This window comes from Salvelinus alpinus, chromosome 27, assembly GCF_045679555.1.
Source record: "Salvelinus alpinus chromosome 27, SLU_Salpinus.1, whole genome shotgun sequence".
Lineage (NCBI taxonomy): Eukaryota > Metazoa > Chordata > Actinopteri > Salmoniformes > Salmonidae > Salvelinus > Salvelinus alpinus.
The window spans coordinates 24563783-24585747 of record NC_092112.1 but is presented as its reverse complement, the minus strand read 5'-3'; the positions used below and the strand labels follow the sequence as shown (position 1 = coordinate 24585747).

Here is a 21965-nt window from a genome sequence, read left to right as displayed (position 1 = left end):
ACTTTCACTGGCTGTTGTCAAGTCGATCCCGTTAACGGGATCTCAGCCGTAAGAAGTTAACCACATCTAACACTAACAGTAAAATCAACCACATCTAACAGTAATATCAACCACATCTAAAACTAACAGTAATATTACACATCTAACAGTAATATCAACCACATCTAACAGTAATATCAACCACATCTAACACTAACATCAATATCAACCACATCTAAAACTAACAGTAATATCAACCACATCTAACAGTAATATCAACCACATCTAACAATAACATTAACATCAACCACATCTAACAGTAATATCAACCACATCTAACAGTAATATCAACCACACCTAACACTAACATTAATATCAACCACATCTAACACTAACATCAATATCAACCACATCTAAAACTAACAGTAATATCAACCACATCTAACAGTAATATCAACCACATCTAACACTAACATCAATATCAACCACATCTAAAACTAACAGTAATATCAACCACATCTAACACTAACATCAATATCAACCACATCTAAAACTAACAGTAATATCAACCACATCTAACAGTAATATCAACCACATCTAACACTAACATTAATATCAACCACATCAAACAGTAATATCAACCACATCTAACAGTAATATCAACCACATCTAACACAAACAGTAATATCAACCACATCTAACACTAACATTAATATCAACCACATCTAAAACTAACAGTAATATCAACCACATCTAACAGTAAAATCAACCACATCTAACACTAACATCAATATCAACCACATCTAAAACTAACAGTAATATCAACCACATCTCACAGTAATATCAACCACATCTAACACTAACATTAATATCAACCACATCTAAAACTAACAGTAATATCAACCACATCTCACATTAATATCAACCACATCTAAAACTAACAGTAATATCAACCACATCTAAAACTAACAGTAATATCAACCACATCTCACAGTAATATCAACCACATCTAAAACTAACAGTAATATCAACCACATCTAAAACTAACAGTAATATCAACCACATCTAACAGTAATATCAACCACATCTAACACTAACATTAATATCAACCACATCTAAAACTAACAGTAATATCAACCACATCTAACACTAACATTAATATCAACCACATCTAAAACTAACAGTAATATCAACCACATCTAAAACTAACAGTAATATCAACCACATCTAACAGTAATATCAACCACATCTAACACTAACAGTAATATCAACCACATCTAACAGTAATATCAACCACATCTAACACTAACATTAATATCAACCACATCTAACACTAACAGTAATATCAACCACATCTAACAGTAATATCAACTACATCTAACACTAACATTAATATCAACCACATCTAACAGTAATATCAACCACATCTAACACTAACATTAACATCAACCACATCTAACAGTAATATCAACGACATCTAACATTAATATCAACCACATCTAACAGTAATATACACCACATTTAACAATAACAGTAATATCAACCACATCTAACAGTAATATCAACCACATCTAACAGTAATATCAACCACAACCACATCTAACAGTAATATCAACCACATCCACATACTAACAGTAATATCAACCACATCTAATACTAACATTAATATCAACCACATCTAATAGTAATATCAACCACATCTAACAGTAATATCAACCACATCTAACAGTAATATCAACCACATCTAACACTAACATCAACCACATCTAACAGTAATATCAACCACATCTAAAACGAACAGTAATATTACCACATCTGACAGTAATATCAACCACATCTAACACTAACATTAATATCAACCACATCTAACACTAACATTAATATCAATCACATCTAACAGTAGTATCAACCACATCTAATAGTAATATCAACCACATCTAACAGTAATATCAACCACATCTAACAGTAACATCAACCACATCTAACACTAACATCAACCACATCTAACAGTAATATCAACCACATCTAAAACGAACAGTAATATTACCACATCTGACAGTAATATCAACCACATCTAACACTAACATTAATATCAACCACATCTAACACTAACATTAATATCAATCACATCTAACACTAACATTAATATCAACCACATCTAACATTAATATCAACCACATCTAACAGTAACATTAATATCAACCACATCTAACAGTAATATCAATCGCATCTAACAGTAATATCAATCGCATCTAACAGTAATATCAATAGCATCTAACATGCTGACCAGAACGTGCGCGAGCGTCGCAAAATAAATGTAGAAATCCATGTTATTCAATTATTGCTCCAACGAGCGTCTGCATTGCCAACGGCTAAAATAGAAGCTCAGTTTCTGACGCAGATCGCACTGCAATTCCTGCCTCTCCCATCTCCTTATTGGTTTATAGAAGCAGGTGCCATCTCCTCATTGGTTATACCCACGTGGGTGATTAAAAGAAGAAATGTTTTGCCGGTTGTCGTGGTAATACTATGAAAGTGTAGATGCCAATCACCATATAAGTTCAAAGATGAAAAAGCCTGGAAGGAGGAGAGATGACTAGAAACGATTTGGTTGGCCGTTTTATGTGTGGATTAATTGTCGGAGTAGAAGACCTTGTGCATTTCAGGTAAAATAACTCAATGTTTATATCCCAGGACACATTAGCTAGCAACAGCAAGCTAGCTAAATAGGACAAATTAGCCAGAAAGAGCAAGCTAACTAGCTAAATTGCCATACATGTTTAATACTTTTCGACCTGTCCCCAAATTAATGTAATTGGTACAGAGTTTGTTTTGATATAATAACCTGCGTGTCGTGATCGCGTTTGGTGTAGGTGGACAAAATACATTTATGCACGATAGAGCACGATAGCGCACGATGGCAGCCGGTTTGGGTTCCGTCTAACACCAACAGTCAACAGCAGGAGTTGAAACCGAAATGAATTTTAAATTGTTTCGTTCTGAACAGAACCATAACTTTTTCCACTGTTCTGACCAGCTAAAAAAAAACGGTTCGAACCCAAAAAAGTACCGGTTTATATTGTTACTTTCTGTTCTTTTTTAATGCTCTGATTCTTTTTATTGTACATTTTTGTTATACTGAACGAAAATATAAACATGTAAACCACACTGGAAACCACACACCCTGAGGCTGCATTCATCGTAGCTGGGGATTTTAACAAGGCTAATCTAAAAACAAAACTCCCTAAATTCTATCAGCATATCGATTGTGCTACCAGGGCTGGGAAAACCCTAGATCATTGTTATACTAATTTCCGCGACGCATATAAGGCCCTCCCCCGCCCCCCTTTCGGAAAAGCTGACCACGACTCCATTTTGTTGATTCCAGCCTACAAACAGAAACTCAAACAACAAGCTCCCGCGCTCAGGTCTGTTCAACGCTGGTCCGACCAATCTGAATCCACGCTTCAAGACTGCTTCGATCACGCGGATTGGAATATGTTCCGCATCGCGTCCAACAACAATATTGACGAATATGCTGATTCGGTGAGCGAGTTCATTAGGAAGTGCATTGACGATGTCGTACCCACAGCAACGATTAAAACATTCCCAAACCAGAAACCGTGGATTGACGGCAGCATTCGCGTGAAACTGAAAGCGCGAACCACTGCTTTTAACCAGGGCAAGGTGACCGGAAGCATGACCGAATACAAACAGTGTAGCTATTCTCTCCGCAAGGCAATCAAACAGGCTAAGTCCCAGTACAGAGACAAAATCGAGTCGCAATTCAACAGCTCAGACACAAGAGGTATGTGGCAGGGTCTACAGTCAATCACGGATTACAAAAAGAAAACCAGCCCCGTCGCGGACCAGGATGTCTTGCTCCCAGACAGGCTAAACAACTTTTTTGCCCGCTTTGAGGACAATACAGTGCCACTGACACGGCCCCCTACCAAAACCTGCGGGCTCTCCTTCACTGCAGCCGAGGTGAGTAAAACATTTAAACGTGTTAACCCTCGCAAGGCTGCAGGCCCAGACGGCATTCCCAGCCGCGTCCTCAGAGCATGCGCAGACCAGCTGGCTGGTGTGTTTACGGACATATTCAATCAATCCTTATCCCAGTCTGCTGTTCCCACATGCTTCAAGAGGGCCACCATTGTTCCTGTTCCCAAGAAAGCTAAGGTAACTGAGCTAAACGACTACCGCCCCGTAGCACTCACTTCCGTCATCATGAAGTGCTTTGAGAGACTAGTCAAGGACCATATCACCTCCACCCTACCGGACACCCTAGACCCACTCCAATTTGCTTACCGACCCAATAGGTCCACAGACGACGCAATCGCAACCACACTGCACACTGCCCTAACCCATCTGGACAAGAGGAATACCCATGTGAGAATGCTGTTCATCGATTACAGCTCAGCATTTAACACCATAGTACCCTCCAAACTCGTCATCAAGCTCGAGACCCTGGGTCTCGACCCCGCCCTGTGCAACTGGGTCCTGGACTTCCTGACGGGCCGCCCCCAGGTGGTGAGGGTAGGTAACAACATCTCCACCCCGCTGATCCTCAACACTGGGGCCCCACAAGGGTGCGTTCTGAGCCCTCTCCTGTACTCCCTGTTCACCCACGACTGCGTGGCCATGCACGCCTCCAACTCAATCATCAAGTTTGCGGATGACACTACAGTGGTAGGCTTGATTACCAACAACGACGAGACGGCCTACAGGGAGGAGGTGAGGGCCCTCGGAGTGTGGTGTCAGGAAAATAACCTCACACTCAACGTCAACAAAACAAAGGAGATGATTGTGGACTTCAGGAAACAGCAGAGGGCGCACCCCCCTATCCACATCGACGGGTCAGTAGTGGAGAAGGTGGAAAGTTTTAAGTTCCTCGGTGTACACATCACGGACAAACTGAATTGGTCCACCCACACAGACAGCGTTGTGAAGAAGGCGCAGCAGCGCCTCTTCAACCTCAGGAGGCTGAAGAAATTCGGCTTGTCACATAAAGCACTCACAAACTTCTACAGATGCACAATCGAGAGCATCCTGTCGGGCTGTATCACCGCCTGGTACGGCAACTGCTCCGCCCACAACCGTAAGGCTCTCCAGAGGGTAGTGAGGTCTGCAGAACGCATCACCAGGGGCAAACTACCTGCCCTCCAGGACACCTACACCACCCGATGTCACAGGAAGGCCATAAAGATCATCAAGGACAACAACCACCCAAGCCACTGCCTGTTCACCCCGCTATCATCCAGAAGGCGAGGTCAGTACAGGTGCATCAAAGCAGGGACCGAGAGACTGAAAAACAGCTTCTATCTCAAGGCCATCAGACTGTTAAACAGCCACCACTAACATTTAGCGGCCGCTGCCAACATACTGACTCAACTCCAGCCACTTTAAAAATGGGAATTGATGGAAATTATGTAAAAATGTACCACTAGCCACTTTAAACAATGCCACTTAATATAATGTTTACATACCCTACATTACCCATCTCATATGTATATACTGTACTCTATATCATCTACTGCATCTTGCCATCTTTATGTAATACATGTACCACTAGCCACTTTAAACTATGCCACTTTATGTTTACATACCCTACAGTACTCATCTCATATGTATATACCGTACTCTATACCATCTACTGCATCTGCCATGCCGTTCTGTACCACCACTCATTCATATATCTTTATGTACATATTCTTTATCCCTTTACACTTGTGTGTGTGTGTAAGGTAGTAGTTGTGGAATTGTTAGGTTAGATTACTTGTTGGTTATTACTGCATTGTCGGAACTAGAAGCACAAGCATTTCGCTACACTCGCATTAACATCTGCTAACCATGTGTATGTGACTAATAAAATTTGATTTGATTTGATTTGGTAAAGTGTTGGTCCCATGTTTCATTAGCTGAAATAAAAGATAAAGAGAGTCGCAAACATATATATATCACACACACACTTCCAGTAATTTATTGGGTAAATCCCTGCCGAAATGTTGGCGATTTACCCAATACATTTATAGAGTGTGCGACTCTTTATTTTTTATAGCTTATAGTTAATTCGCCGTTAGTCAGCACCTCTATATAAAATACATTTCTTTGGGTGTGCGCCAGCTCATGTTTTAACTGAAATAAAAGATCCCAGAAATGTTCCATACGCACAAATTTCTCTCAAATTTAGTAAACAAATTTGTTTACATCCCTATTACTAAGCATTTCCCCTTGGGTAAAATAACCTTTCCGCTCCCGGTTCTGATTCTTTTCCTTAAACATTTTCGTTAATTTTTGTTTTATGGTTCTGTTCCATGAACCGGTTCCAACCCCTGGTCAACAGTAATATAAACCACATCTAACACTAACAGTCAACAGTAATATCAATAACTGCATTAAAAAGCCCGCCCCCCCACACAAAGTCATGAACTTGAGAGCAGGATGCTAGACCTTTACCCTCACCCCTTCCTTCTTTCCTCCCTCCATCAGACTGCCCCCCGCACCCACACACAGTCAAGAAGATGCAGAAGAACTACAAGAGAAAAAGTGTAAATCTCAGTAGCACCCCCACTAATTGTTTAGGTTATGATTGGGGGAGGGGAAACTGATCCTAGATGTGTACCCCCAGAGCGTCCCTTACCTTCGCGCTGCTGGCTCCGGCGGAACTTGACGGCTCCCAGGTTGACCATGTTCATGCCGTACAGGTTGTAGTCGATGAATAGCTGCAGCAGGTAAGGAATGTGAGCCTCGTGGGGTTGGTAGCTCTTGTTCATCACAGCACCTCCTTGTAACAGCTCACACACCCTGGAACCCCACACACACCCGATTAGATATATATTTTGGCTGCTATTCACAGACATTTACTTTGCGTACAGAAAAAAGCATTGTGTTCCAAAATCCACAACAAAATCAACAAATAAACAAGAGATTGAGCCAGAGATTCTTTCATTCAGGAGCTAATATGCTTTCAATTCAAAACCCCATTCAAATCTCATTCACCTTGTAGACCTAGTTGCTGGAACAATAACGTGACATAGGGCTGGGGAATACATACAATTAATTTGATTATTTTGATTTTATGTTTTGCGCGACATTCCAAATGCCTGAATCGCAGAATCGAGGTTTATTGTATATTTCGTTTTTATGAGCGTTTATGTCCGCTTGTTCACATGTTGCCTTTTGCACCTTCCCATTTACACCAGATATCTGTATTTAATGAAAAACTGCTCATGTCGCCGCTCTAACAAAGGGAGTCGTCCCAAAGGCAGGCGACGAGTTTAGGTTAAAAATAAGTGCATAGAAATGCATTGGGCTTATTTTGGACAGATTTTGGCGCTGTGCCCAAGCCCCTCCCCCCACCACCTACAACAACAAAGATGAGATCACTTCTTCCGCCAAACGGTTTCAACCCTCTATTTGCATTTGAGGTTTGGTCCAACAGAAATCGGTCATATGGACACCGAAACACATGGATATATTATTTTACTGTAATAGAGGATAAGTTAACCTTTTGAACCATACCCTGTTTATGTTTCAACTCCTCAAATTTCAAGCAGAGCAGAAATTACTAAAACGGATGTACCAATCAACATTAATTCTGGAAAATGAATGCTGTTTGTCGCACGCTTTACGCTACCACGTATAGCTAGCAGCATTTTAGTCAAACACAGTTTGTTATACTAGCTGTTTAGTGTGTTTAAAACATGTGCAAAAAGCATAAAACAATTATATAAAGAATTGGCCATTTGTTTTTATTCTGAGAAATAAGGTAGGCCACTTGATTTCAACATGTGAACTAAGTGGACAGGCTAGCATGCTGTTCAAACAGTTGGACAAGGACAGAAGGTTGTGTTCATAACAATTCAACTGTTTTGCGTTTTAGCTGAATTCAGAGCTTGTGAAATTATACCTAGATCCAAATTGGATTAAAATACAAATATTAGCTGGCTACACACTAGCGCGTGGGCTTTAGAGTTTATGACACCGGTGTCTGCTACATTATTAGTGAATGTGAAATATGCATGGTTCTGGTTACATTTGTAACATAACTGGCATTGTTATAGACAGACCTGAAAGCTAGATAATTAGTGATTATCGCAAAAAAAGCAGGTACAACTATTTGGATGAAATAATGTAATTATTAGTGGGTTTTATGGTTGTGGAAGGCATATATTCAGCCTAGGTATAATTCCACAAGCTCTGAATTCAATATAGTACTGCTGACTGTCTTAAATGCAGTGTACTTGACTTTTAAATTGTGCAACACAGCTTATTTAGAGAAAACAAATTGAAATAGAGTTTTAGGCCCTATTGCCCAGCCCTACTGTGACAATACGCAAAAAAAATTACCCGCCCTCCTCTTAGGAGGACACATCTTTTTTTGTTTTACATCTTTTCTGCAACATATACAATTTACATACATCTGCATTGCTTGCTATTTGGGGCTTAATGCTGACCTTCTGTATAGCCCTTTGTGAATTCTGCTGATGTAAAAAGGGATTTATAAATTTGATTGATATACAGTAATCACATAACAATAATACATTACTGAACATAACAATAATACATTACTGAACATAACAATAATACATTACCGAACATAACAATAATACATTACTGAACATAACAATAATACATTACTGAACATAACAATAATACATTACTGAACATAACAATAATACATTACTGAACATAACAATAATACATTATCGAACATAAGCTATAGTTGGAGTCGGAAGTTTACATACACCTTAGCCAAATACATTTAAACTCAGTTTTTCAAAATTCCTTACATTTAATCCAAGTAAAAATTCCCTGTCTTAGGCCAGTTAATAAGGTCACCACTTTATTTTAATTAAGAATGTGAAATGTCAGATTAATAGCAGAGAGAATTATTTATTTCAGCTTTTATTTCTTTCATCACATTCCCACTGGGTCAGAAGTTTACATACACTCAATTAGTATTTGGTAGCATTGCCTTTAAATTGTTTAACTTGGGTCAAATGTTTCAGGTAGCCTTCCACAAGCTTCCCACAATAAGTTGGGTGAATTTTAGCCCATTCCTCCTGACAGAGCTGGTGTAACTGAGTCAGGTTTGTAGGCCTCCTTGCTCGCACACGCTTTTTCAGTTCTGCCCACAAATTTTCTATGGGATTGATGTCAGGGCTTTTTAATGGCCACTCCAATACCTCGACTTTGTTGTCCTTAAGCCATTTTGCCACAACTTTAGAAGTATGCTTGGGGTCATTGTCCATTTGGAACCAAGCTTTAACTTCCTGACTGATGTCTTGAGATGTTGCTTCAATATATCCACATAATTTTTCTATCTCATGATGCCATCTATTTTGTGGAGTGCATCAGTCCCTCCTGCAGCAAAGCACCCCCACAACATGATGCTGCCACCCCCGTGCTTCACAGTTGGGATGGTATTCTTCGACTTGCAAGCATCTCCCTTTTTCCTCAAAACATAATTATGGTCATTATGGCCAAACAGTTCTATTTTTGTTTCATCAGACCAGAGGATATTTCTCCAAAAAGTACAATCTTTGTCCCCATGTGCAGTTACAAACCGTAGTCTGGCTTTTTTATGGCGGTTTTGGAGCAGTGGCTTCTTCCTTGCTGAGCGGCCTTTCCGGTTATGTCGATATAGGACTTGTTTTACTGTGGATATAGATACTTTTGTACCTGCTTCCTCCAGCATCTTCACAAGGTCCTTTGCTGTTGTTCTGGGATTGAGTTGCACTTTTCGCACCAAAGTACGTTCATCTCTAGGAGACAGAACGCGTCTCCTTCCTGAGCGGTATAACGGCTGCGTGGTCCCATGGTGTTTATACTTGCGTACTATTGTTTGTACAGATGAACGTGGTACCTTCAGGCGTTTGGAAATTGCTCCCATGGATGAACCAGACTTGTGGAGGTCCACAATTGTTTTTCTGAGGTCTTGACTGATTTATTTTGATTTTCCCATGATGTCAAGCAAAGAGGCACTGAGTTTGAAGGTAGGCCTTGAAATACATCCACAGGTACACCTCAAATTGACTCAAATGATGCCAATTAGCCTATCAAAAGCTTCTAAAGCCATAACATCATTTTCTGGAATTTTCCAAGCTGTTTAAAGGCACAGTCAATTTAGTGTATGTAAACTTCTGACCCACTAGAATTGTGATACAGTGAATTATAAGTGAAATAATCTGTCTGTAAACAATTGTTGGAAAAATTACTTGTCATGCACAAAGTAGATGTCCTAACCGACTTGCCAAAACTATAGTTTGTTAACAAGAAATTTGTGGAGTGGTTGAAAAACAAGTTAACGACTCCAACCTAAGTGTATGTAAACTTCCGACTTCAACTGTATTTAATCCCACCCCACCTATCACAATGTGCCATATATTTTTCAATTGTGCTGTTGTCCATACATTTTTAACCTTTCTAATCGCATAGTATCCACAGATTGTGAGCTAAAGATGAAAACCTTTCCTCCGAGTATTATTATATTATTTATTGCTTGACTACAGCTTTCCAAAATCACCCAACACTGCTATTTGTAAGGTTAATTTTAAGTGAATGTTGTGATTTTTTTTTTAACCATTCCTAAACCTGTGACCAGAAACAAGCTACATAGGGGCAATACCAGAATAAATGATCTAGTGATTCTCTTCGCAGCAAAATCTACAGAGCTGAGAATGTTGCATGCCCCATACAGTGCATTCGGAAAGTATTCAGACCCCTTGACTTTTTCCACATTTTGTTACATTAAAGCCTTATTCTAAAATGGATTTAATTCATATTTACACAAGTATTCAGACCCTTTGCTTCGAGACTCGAAATTGAGCTCAGGTACATCCTGTTTCCATTGATCATCCTTGAGATGTTTCTACAACTTGATTGGAGTCCACCTGTGGTAAATGCAATTGATACGACATGATTTGGAAAGGCATACAACTGTCTATAAGGAATTGTCCGTAGAGCTCAGATACAGGATTGTGTCGAGGCACAGATCTGGGGAAGGACACCAAAACATTTCCGCAGCATTGAAGGTCCCCAGGAACACAGTGGCCTCCATCATTCTTAAATGGTGTTGAACCACCAAGTGTTGAACCACCAAGACTTTTCCAATTGTCACTCTGAAAGAGCTCCAAAGTTCTTCCAGAAGGACAACCATCTCTGCAGCACTCCACCAATCAGGCCTTTATGGTAGAGTGGCCAGACGGAAGACACTCCTCAGTAAAAGGCACATGACAGTCCGCTTGGAGTTTGTCAAAATGCACCTAAAAGGACTCTGACCATGAGAAACAAGATTCTCTGGTCTGATGAAACCAAAATTGAACTCTTTGGCCTGAATGCCAAGTGTCATGTCTGGAGGGAACCTGTCACCATCCCTACGGTGAAGCATGGTGGTGGCAGCATCATGCTGTGTGGATGTTTTTCAGCGGCAGGGACTGGGAGACTAGTCAGGATTGAGGGAAAGCTGAACGGCGCAAAGTACAGAGGGATCCTGAAAACCTGCTCCAGAGTGCTCAGGACCTCAGACTGGGGTTAAGGTTCAACTTCCAACAAGACAACAACACCAAGCACACAGCCGAGACAACGCAGGAGTGGCTTCAGGACAAGTCTCTGAATGTCCTTGAGTGGCCCAGCCAGAGCCCGGACTTGAATCCGATCGAACAACTCTGGAGAGACTTGAAAATAGCTGTGCAGCGACGCTCCCCATCCAGCTTGAGAGGATCTGCAGAGAAGAATAGAACTCCCCAAATACAGGTGTGCCAAGATTGTAGCGTCCTACCCAAGAAGACTCAATGCTGTAATCGCTGCCAAAGTGTGCTTCAACAAAGTAGAGTAAAGGGTCTGAATACTTATGAAAATGTGATATTTCAGCTTTTTAATTTCAATAACTTTGCAAAAATTTCTAAAAACCTGTTTTTGCTTTGTCATTATGGGGTCTTGAGTGTTGATTTTAATCAATTTTAGAATAAGGCTGTAACGTATCAAAATGTGGAAAAGTCAAGGGGTCTGAATACTTTCAAAAGGCACTGTAGCATTCTGTTGGTGGCAAGACCTTTGAATAATAATTTACATTTAAAAAATGTATTTAGTGTTGAATGAAGTGTTTTTTTTTGTGTCAGTTCATACACCATGTGCCATGGAATCGGTACATCAAAAATATCTTTCTATTTATTTTGCAACCTGTATGGCGCAGCTGTCGACATTTTTGTCCTCAAATGAAACTGGTATATTTTTCGATTTAAGCCAATCCTTTTCAGCCAATTTGTATCTTTAATATATGACGGACAATTTCCCTATCCTTCTCTCTCTTCCACTTGCCTCCTCCATTTTTGTGGTAATGCTGCAATCAATTGGTTGTAACTTTGGATTGAGCAGACATTCTCATATATTTTCGATAGCTGCATATGTGACAACTCCACCGTTTCTATTCATAATATCACTAATAAATATACCATTAAAAACAAAAATTCCATAAAGATTTTTATTTTATCAATCAGTATATTTGAGTTTAACCATAATGTTTGTTCTATCTTTTCTGGAGGATAACATTTTAATTGTAATGAGCTTTGTATGGTTTGTTTAAGAAAGGGCGATGCTTTAAACAAAGTTTCATTTCCAATTAGTCGGAAATGAGAAGTTGTAATCTGTATAAAGGCAAAAAGGCTATTTTTGAACAAAGGATTCACTTTTAATAATCTACTGGAAAAACATTTTGGGTTCAAGTATAATTTATTTATGAGTGAAGCTTTTAGTGTGAGGTTTAATGATTTAATATTTAATAATTGTAGTTCCCCAAACTCATATTCATTATGTAAATAGGCACATTTAAATTTTCTCTGGCTTAGCATTCCAAATAAAGTGAACGTTTTTGCTCATATCATACTAAGTAAGTCAACTGTGATAGGACCAAAGAGTTAATCAAATGTGATTTTCCCATAAATAAGCAAGTATTTACCTCTCCATGGTTGTGAATCTTATCTATTTTTGCAAACCTTCTATTGAAATTGGTTGTGGAAAAATGTATTTATATTTTTTGAGATATGAATATCAAGTATGTCTACTCCCCCATCCAATCATTTTATTGGTCAAATATAAGGCACTGTAAACATTGTCTTTTAATGATCAGATACTTCATATGGTAATTAGGTTTTAGTCCAGAGAGGTTAGAAAAGTGATCAACATCTTAAATGAGACTGTGCAGGGATCCAGATTGTGGATTTAAGAAAAAACTTTAGTCATCGGCATACATTGACACTTTCATTTTCAACCCCTTGATGTTGTTGTTGGATCTCATTTTAATAGCTAGCATTCCGATGGCCATAATAAATAGATATGGAGACAACGGACAGCCTCGTCTTACTCTTCTTAAACTCTTAATACTTTCTGAGAAGTAACCATTATTTCCTATTTTACACCTGGGTTTGCTGTACCTAACTTTAACCCATTGTATAAGAGATTCACCGAAATTAAAGTAATCCAGGCATATATATATGGCGTACAGCAGGTCAGCCACCAGGGGGAGACTCGTCGAGGCCTGGTGGCAGACGGAGTCTACATCCCGAGGAGGCGATGGCTCCCTCTGCTGGACGTGCCAGGTCTCGACGGGCTATCCGGCCAGGACTAATTGGGGCTAATTGTGGTTGGTGGGTAATCAAGGGCTGATTGCTCACCAGCTGTACGAGTCCCATAAAGCTGCCAGATGGGCAGCACACAAGGAGAGAGACTGGGGGAAGAAAGGTGACTTCCATATAGTTGGAGACGGTGCCCGAGCTAAAAGGAGGGAGTTCAGTTTTTGTGCCCGACAGGATACAGCAAGACCCGGAGCCCAGAAGACGGTATCCCAGAGAGGGTCTCATAGGGGAGACATATCCTTTTCTTTTGATTTATTATTTAAAAACACACCCTTGAAACTGAGCTAATCCTACTCTGTCTGTGTAGACGTCTTGACCAAACCCCCTGGTCTGCCACAATATATCTATCTATATATATATATATATATACACACAGACATATTTTAATTCTAGTCATACTTTTCCAAACGCCTTTTTGAAATCTGCTATGAAGACCAGGCCTGGTATCTTTGATGTTTCATAATGTTCAATTTTTTCAAGTAATTGTCATATATTAAAATCGCCAATATATTGTTAATGTAAAAAACCTCTCTGATCAGGATGAACAATATCTGATAAAAACCTTTTTTATTCTAGTTGCTATACACCTCACCAGGATTTTTGCAATCAAAACTTTGAAGTGTAAGTGGCTTCCAGTTTTTTTTTTTTTTTTTTTTATTTTTTTTTTTTTAAATGGGCTGGATCTTTATTAGCTCAGCAAAAAAAGAAACGGCCCTTTTTCAGGACCCTGTCTTTCAAAGATAATTCGAAAAATCCAAATAACTTCACAGATCTTCATTGTAAAGGGTTTAAACACTGTTTCCCATGCTTGTTCAATAAACCATAAACAATTAATGAACATGCACATGTGGAATGGTCGTTAAGAGACTAACAGCTTACAGACGGTAGGCAATTAAGATCACAGTTATGAAAACTTAGGACACTAAAGAGGCCTTTCTACTGACTCTGAAAAACACCAAAGGAAAGATGCCCAGGGTCCCTGCTCATCTGCACGAACGTGTCTTAGGCATGCTGCAAGGAAGCATGAGGACTGCAGATGTGGCCAGGGCAATAAATTGCAATGTCTGTACTGTGAGACGCCTAAGACAGCGCTACAGGGAGACAGGACGGACAGCTGATCATCCTCGCAGTGACAACACCTGCACCTACCTCTGTACATCACACCAACAACAACTGCCCGAGTTACACCAGGAATGCACAATCCCTCCATCAGTGCTCAGACTGTCCGCAATAGGCTGAGAGAGGCTGGAGTGAGGGCTTGTAGGCCTGTTGTAAGGCAGGTCCCCACCAGACATCACCGGCAACAACGTGGCCAATGGTCACAAACCCACCGTCACTGGACCAGACAGGACTGGCAAAAAGTGCTCTTCACTAATGAGTCGCGGTTTTGTCTCACCAGGGGTGATGGTCGGATTCACATTTATCGTCGAATGGAATGAGCGTTACACCGAGGCCTGTACTCTGGAGCAGGATCAATTTGGAGGTGGAGGGTCCGTCATGGTCTGGGGCGGTGTGTCACAGCATCATCGGACTGAGCTGTTGTCATTGCAGGCAATCTCAACGATGTGCGTTACAGGGAAGACATCCTCCTCCCTCATGTGGTACCCTTCCTGCAGGCTCATCCTGACATGACCCTCCAGCATGACAATGCCACCAGCCATACTGCTCGTTCTGTGCGTGATTTCCTGTAAGACAGGAATGTCAGTGTTTTGCCATGGCCAGTGAAGAGCCCGGATCTCAATCCCATTGAGCACGTCTGGGACCTGTTGGATCGGAGGGTGAGGGCTAGGGCCATTCCCTCCAGGATGGTCCGTGAACTTGCAGGTGCCTTGGTGGAAGAGTGGGGTAACATCTGACAGCAAGAACTGGAAAATCTGGTGCAGTCCATGAGGAGGAGATACACTGCAGTACTTAATGCAGCTCGTGGCCACACCAGATACTGACTGTTACTTTTGATTTTGACCCCCCCTTTGTTCAGGGACACATTATTCCATTTCTGTTAGTCACATGTCTGTGGAACTTGTTCAGTTTGTCTCAGTTGTTGAATCTTATGTTCATACAAATATTTACACATGTTAAGTTTGCTGAAAATAAATGCAGTTGACAGTGAGAGGAAGTTTATTTTTTTGCTGAGTTTACTTACAACCTGAGTCCTGTTTCAGTAGTAATGAAATCAGACCTTGTTGAGTACCTGAAAGTCAAACATTTTTTTAGGATGAATTAAAACACGCTAATAATGGACCTTTGAGTACATCAAAAAAGGTCTGCTATACCTCCACTGGTATACCATCAAGCCCTAGTGTTTTTACAAACGGAAAATATTTAATTCCCTCAGTTCCTCCTCTGTATTTTGGCCTTCACATAAGTGTTTCTGTACATTTTACATTATTATTATTAGGAAAGTAATCCTTACAGTTAACACCATTAATTAATAGACATGGAGGAGACAAAAGAAAACATTTGCTTAAAATATTTTGATTCCTCTTTCAAAATATAATTTGGTGAATCATGGATGACTGTCATTTGTAACGAGTTTATGTAAATTATTTTTGGTAGCATTTCTATGTTGAAGATTCATGAAAAATGTAGTGCATTTTTCCCCATTTTCCATACAATATGCTTTATTTTTGTAATAAATTACACTTGATCATTCTTTTTGTTTTTCCTCTATTTTGTGCCTCTATAGTAGTTTCCATGACCTGTTATTTCCTCTATTTATTCATCTCTTTTGACCTAAACGGCTTGTTTTAATGATGAGTATTGTATTGAATAACCTCTAAACGTGCATATAAATGTGTCCCATACAATACGTGAATCTGCTGTACCTACATTGTGTAGAAAAAATGTCAATTTCGAATTACCTTGTCTTCGTTAAGAACAAATTGTCATCCGGTAGGCTTTGATTAAATTTCCAATGTCCCCGTCAAGTGGAAATTCTGTAAGAGTTATGTAGAGGCCAATTAGATGGTGGTCCGATCGCATTCCTTCTCCTATCAATACTTTAACTTTTGATGCTAGAAAGAATGAGACCAGGAAGAAGTCAAGATGGCTATCTTGATTAAGCCTCCTCCATGTATATCTCACTAGGTCAGGGTTTTTCAGCCTCCATATATCCACTAGTTCTAATGTATCCATGATCTCCTTAAGTGCATGAGGGTGATAGTTTGTAGTGTGATTTCCTTTACGATCCTTTGAGGTGTTTAAAACCGTATTATAATCTCCCACCATAATAATAGATAAATTAATTGCTGGTGAGCTCAATAGATGATTATATATACTTTAGAAGAAGTGTGGCTCATCATTATTTGGCCCATATAGATGAATTAGTCAAATCTGTTTTTGGTCCAATAAATTTAAAAGGATTCATCTTCCTTGAGGATCAGTTTGCACAGTCGGATCAAAATTGTTGTTAATGAATATAATCACCCCTTTTGAGTTTCTTTGCCCATGACAAAAATATATTTCTCCTAGTCCTTTTTCTATCCAACCTCGTCTATATTTGTAGAGTGAGTTTCATGTAAACAATAGATATCATATTCTTTCTATTTTAGCCAGGTAAAAATGTTTCTTTTTTTAACAATCTGCTTAGCCATTACAATTGTAACTGGCTATACTTAGTTCCCCACTTACCATAATCATAACCAAGTTTCAATTATACTTACCTCAACCATTGTATGTAAACTTACCATCAAAAAACACTATGATGATTAAGTGTCCATATAGCTGTACCATAATATTTGCACGGTTAAGAATACTGTAGTCCGTATTGACTGAAAGTCCGTATTGCCCAGCGACAGCCCCGAAACCTGAAGGATCTGGAGAAGGTCTGTATGGAGGAGTGGGCCAAAATCCCTGCTGCAGTGTGTGCAAACCTGGTCAAGAACTACAGGAAACGTATGATCTCTGTAATTGCAAACAAAGGTTTCTGTACTAAATATTAAGTTCTGCTTTTCTGATGTATCAAATACTTATGTCATGCAATAAAATGCAAATTAATTACTTAAAAATCATACAATGTGATTTTCTGGATTTTTGTTTTAGATTCCGTCTCTCACAGTTGAAGTGTACCTATGATAAAAATGACAGACCTCTACATGCTTTAAGTAGGAAAACCTGCAAAATCGGCAGTGTATCAAATACTTCTTCTCCCCACTGTATATATATATATATATATATATATATAGATAGCTAGATAGAGGCCTATATCATTAGAATCAAGAATATAAGGGTAGCATAAATAGCTCATATAAAAAATATTAAATACCCTTATCGCTTAGAGAAGTGCTACCATAAGCCAGTTAAATGTGTCGGCTCTACCGTTAACTGTAATCAGTTTAACCCAGTGTTAACCAGTCAGCCGCACACTAATAGAGACAACAACCCTGTTGACAATACCCAATCCCTTTTCCGGTGTGTATTGGAACAATAATAGGTCCTTCACATTTTTAATATTGAGATGTATTTTTTAAATGTAAAAGGACAATAACACCAATTACTTTAGGATTGTATAGGCTCACTCCAGTAGAGAACCTAGACAGGTTTTAAATTCTGTAATACTTTATCCTAGCCATACATTAGATCAATTCATATTTATTACGTTTTATCTTCAATTCTATTTGTTCCGATTCACATCCGCCAAAAAGGGTCGCACTATCTAACAGCTTTTAAGTCATAATATACCCCCATCTCTACAATTAGGCCATACCATCTAAAAAATAAAGTTGCTATTTTATTTAAATGTAAAGCCCCTAAATCAAAATCCTAAATCAAAATCTGATTTTAAGTCCATATAGTACAAAGTTCGGTATTGCCTAAATAAAAAAAGGATAAGTCCATCTTACCCGTTTCACATTCCCAAAAGTCCAACCTTATTTTAAGTCCACATAGTCTACGGTTCTGTACTGTATACATTTTCTTTTGTTATATCATGCATACATTTTTTTTTTTTATATAAAAAAATATATATATATCCATAATTGTAATGCAGGGGCAAATGTGTATCGGAACTACTTCCGCAGGAGATAGCTATCACTCACAGCCACGTTGTAATCTTCAAGTCCTTGAACAGTTAGTTGTTTCCGTACAATTTATCGACCACTAGATGAACTTTCTGCTTCTCTGCTCGGAGCCTTTTGAAAGTGGAGTACAGGGAACGTCATCTCTCCATTATTTCATGGGGAAATTGTTCATTAATAGAGAACGGGGTGTTCTTCACCTCCCTACCCTGTTGTAGCAAGGCAATCTTCATTTGTAGTAAATTAGCATAGCTACTATCGGACAGGGCCTTCCCTCCCCTCTGCCACCGAAACGGTGAGCCCTTTGAAAATCAATTGTTTTATACGTTTTATAAAAAAACTTGACTTTTTCCTCTGTTGACTGAGTTTCCATTTTCATTCCCATTATAACAATATTATTCTTCATACTTCTGCACTTTAGATCAAGTAATTTGGCTTTCATTGATTGATTATCATACCGTAGCCTCTCCATAGAGTCCACAGTAGTTTTCAATATCTTATTTTCCGCTCTTATATATTCCATCATTTTATTACTGTAATCAATTCCTGTTTTTAAGGCCTCAACCTCCCCCAGTTGCCCAGGCAATATATAAAAATTTTTTTTACTGCTCTCTCGTGCTTGTAAGCAATGCTCTGTCTTCTGGAGACAGAGTTATAAAAACACTCCCCTCCAATGTTACATTTGGAATTTTAAAATTCGCTTCAGTTTCGCTCGCAGAGCTCGAGGAAAGGTCTTCTCTTGTTCGCGTCGATGTATCGGATTGTTTTTCGAGCATATCAAAATGCTGATCAATAAATAGTTCAAGGTTCTCTATATTATCCAGAATGTTTGTTTTCGCAGTTATCAGCTAATCCTTAGTTTTATGATTAATTCACGGGACAAGCTGTGCCTACCACGCTGACATTTGCCACGTCATCAGCCCCAGCCCCAGTCTTTGTCTGTCCTATAATAATAACGTAGGCCACAGTGACAGTTCACCCCCGAGTGACTGATCTGAAACGAGACAGGGGCTCCAGACATCGGCTCATAAACACTCAGTCAGGCCGAGGAGCAGACAGTGTGGCAGTTAGTCTCCCTCTCTCTCCACCCTCAGAATCAGTCCCTGTCTCCCTCTCCTCCCCCCTCAGTATAAGCCTCTCTCTCTCTGTCCCTGTTACCTCTCTGTCCCTCTTACCTCTCTGTCCCTCTCTCCATGTCTCTGAACCTGTGGGTTCAGGGGTGCTACTGAACTTTGAACCTCGTTTTTAGGACTCTCGCTCGCTCGCTCGCTCGCTCGCTCACACACACACACACACACACACACACACACACACACACACACACACACACACACACACACACACACACACACACACACACACACACACACACACACACACACACACACACACACACACACACACACACACACACACACACACACACACACACACACACACACACACACCGAGTGCTCTGTACTATATAAGCCTAGCAATCAATATCAGCAGAGTCAGCATCCTAGTCATCAGCAGTCAGAGAGAGACAATACCACTCTCCAACAAAAGAAACACAGGATCAATGTTAAGACAGGCCATTACAGCTCAAACCAAAACACAGACCAGTGAGAAGCACCAGCTAAGGCAAAACCAGTAGAACACCCTCCTCACCTTTTGACCATCTGAGGATTGTACAGATAGATCTTCATAAACGTCTTCTCTTTGGCATGGTATCCATAAAAAGGCCTGTGGAGAGAGGGAGAGACCACCGTCAGACAAATCTCCTGGGAAAACATCACCATACCCCATTATGGACTTGACCTATCATTCACCTTCTAACATTGATGCTGTCAGCCTCTAGACTAAACTCTGGCACTTTCTCAATTAGTCTTTTCTTGATTTCTCATGTCTTTGCCTCCCACTCAAAACCCATAGGGAGGAGAATGGCTAAGGGGAGGAACATTGGGCCATCTCCTCCAATGTGGAAAGAGGATGGGAGGAATCGAGAAAAACTAATTGAGAAAGAGCCTCTGCTATGTAGTGAGTGACCCTACTAAAGAACAGTGATGTCTAAAAGAGAGGGAGCAGGTACTTACATGCCGGAGACCAGTGCCACCTTGAAGACGTGCTGTGTGTTAGAGGAGGGGTTTCCCATGGACACGTTGAGGGCCCTGTCGATGCTGAAGGCCACCTGACGCAGGTAGCTCTCCGTCTGCTGCCCGTAGCCATCGTAGGGCACATAGAGGTAGGGGAAGATGCCATGGAGGTGGAGACAGGTCTTCTGACCTGAGAGACAGGACAGAAAGAGGACAAGCCTGGTTGAGAGGGAGTATTTTAGACAGGAGTTTGTTTTCATGTGAGACAGGAAGCTGTGGCACCAAACTCAGTTGGTTACCTCAACCCATAGTAACAATTGTGAAACTGGCACAGAGTCAAAAGACAAAGCAACTCAGCATTATACAGTGATATAAAACGAATTAAAGTAGTAGCCAGACTCTTAAAGTTAATTTACCAAAAAGCAAGCATGCCCACTTTAAACATATATTTACAGCCTGTGATGCAGTCAGTCGAGTGACATGAATGCATTTACTAAGAGACTTAAAACTAGACTTGCACACAATGGAGATGGATTGGCCTCTGCTTAGGGAAGAGGAAATTCACCCAGTCCAGTAAAACAACTCTGACTTACACACTTTCCAACGACGGGAAGACAAATACCTCCAGCCAGCCAGCCTTGCTCAGGCATGTAAAGAAGCCTTGATTCATGAGTGCACGCCACCACACAGCGCAAAGCAGACCATTATCTAAATAACTGAGTGGATAGCAGGGGGGGACGAGTCTCTCCATGATGGGGTGGGGGGGGGGTGTGTGTGACTGATATGGGATGAGGTCATCCTGAAGTCGTGTAGCGTGTAAAAAATAAAATGTGTGTGACATCACTAAACGGAAGCCAAGCCATCTAGACCGTACTGACTGATGGTCCAGTTCAGGTGTAGACTATTCCAGGCCTAACCTCATCACCAGGCTAGCTTGGGGAGGAAGTGTGATGCATGTGACTATTCCAGGCCTAACCTCATCACCAGGCTAGCTTGGGGAGGAAGTGTGATGCACGTGACTATTCCAGGCCTAACCTCATCACCAGGCTAGCTTGGGGAGGAAGTGTGATGCATGTGACTATTCCAGGCCTAACCTCATCACCAGGCTAGCTTGGGGAGGAAGTGTGATGCACGTGACTATTCCAGGCCTAACCTCATCACCAGGCTAGCTTGGGAAGGAAGTGTGATGCACGTGACTATTCCAGGCCTAACCTCATCACCAGGCTAGCTTGGGGAGGAAGTGTGATGCATGTGACTAT

The 21965-nt window shown here is 40.3% G+C and overlaps 1 protein-coding gene across 4 annotated transcripts in view; it reads right to left on the bottom strand.

Moving 5' to 3' along the window:
- The window catches only part of LOC139556208 (DNA polymerase zeta catalytic subunit-like), a 113366-nt gene that overhangs the window by 54485 nt on the left and 36916 nt on the right, over positions 1-21965 (bottom strand). For 2 of the 4 annotated variants that reach the window (XR_011671083.1, XM_071369841.1), the window contains exons 2-4: positions 20707-20896; positions 20282-20356; positions 6623-6786 (exon numbers count right to left, since the gene is read on the bottom strand). Coding sequence is in view for 3 of the 4 variants with exons in the window: in XM_071369841.1 (XP_071225942.1) it covers positions 6623-6786; positions 20282-20356; positions 20707-20896 (429 nt within the window). In the remaining variant the exon portion in view is untranslated. Of the gene's footprint in view, positions 1-6622; positions 6787-16477; positions 17700-20281; positions 20357-20706; positions 20897-21965 lie in introns of those variants that run through there. The other 2 variants (XM_071369843.1, XM_071369844.1) reach the window with 2 other exon arrangements.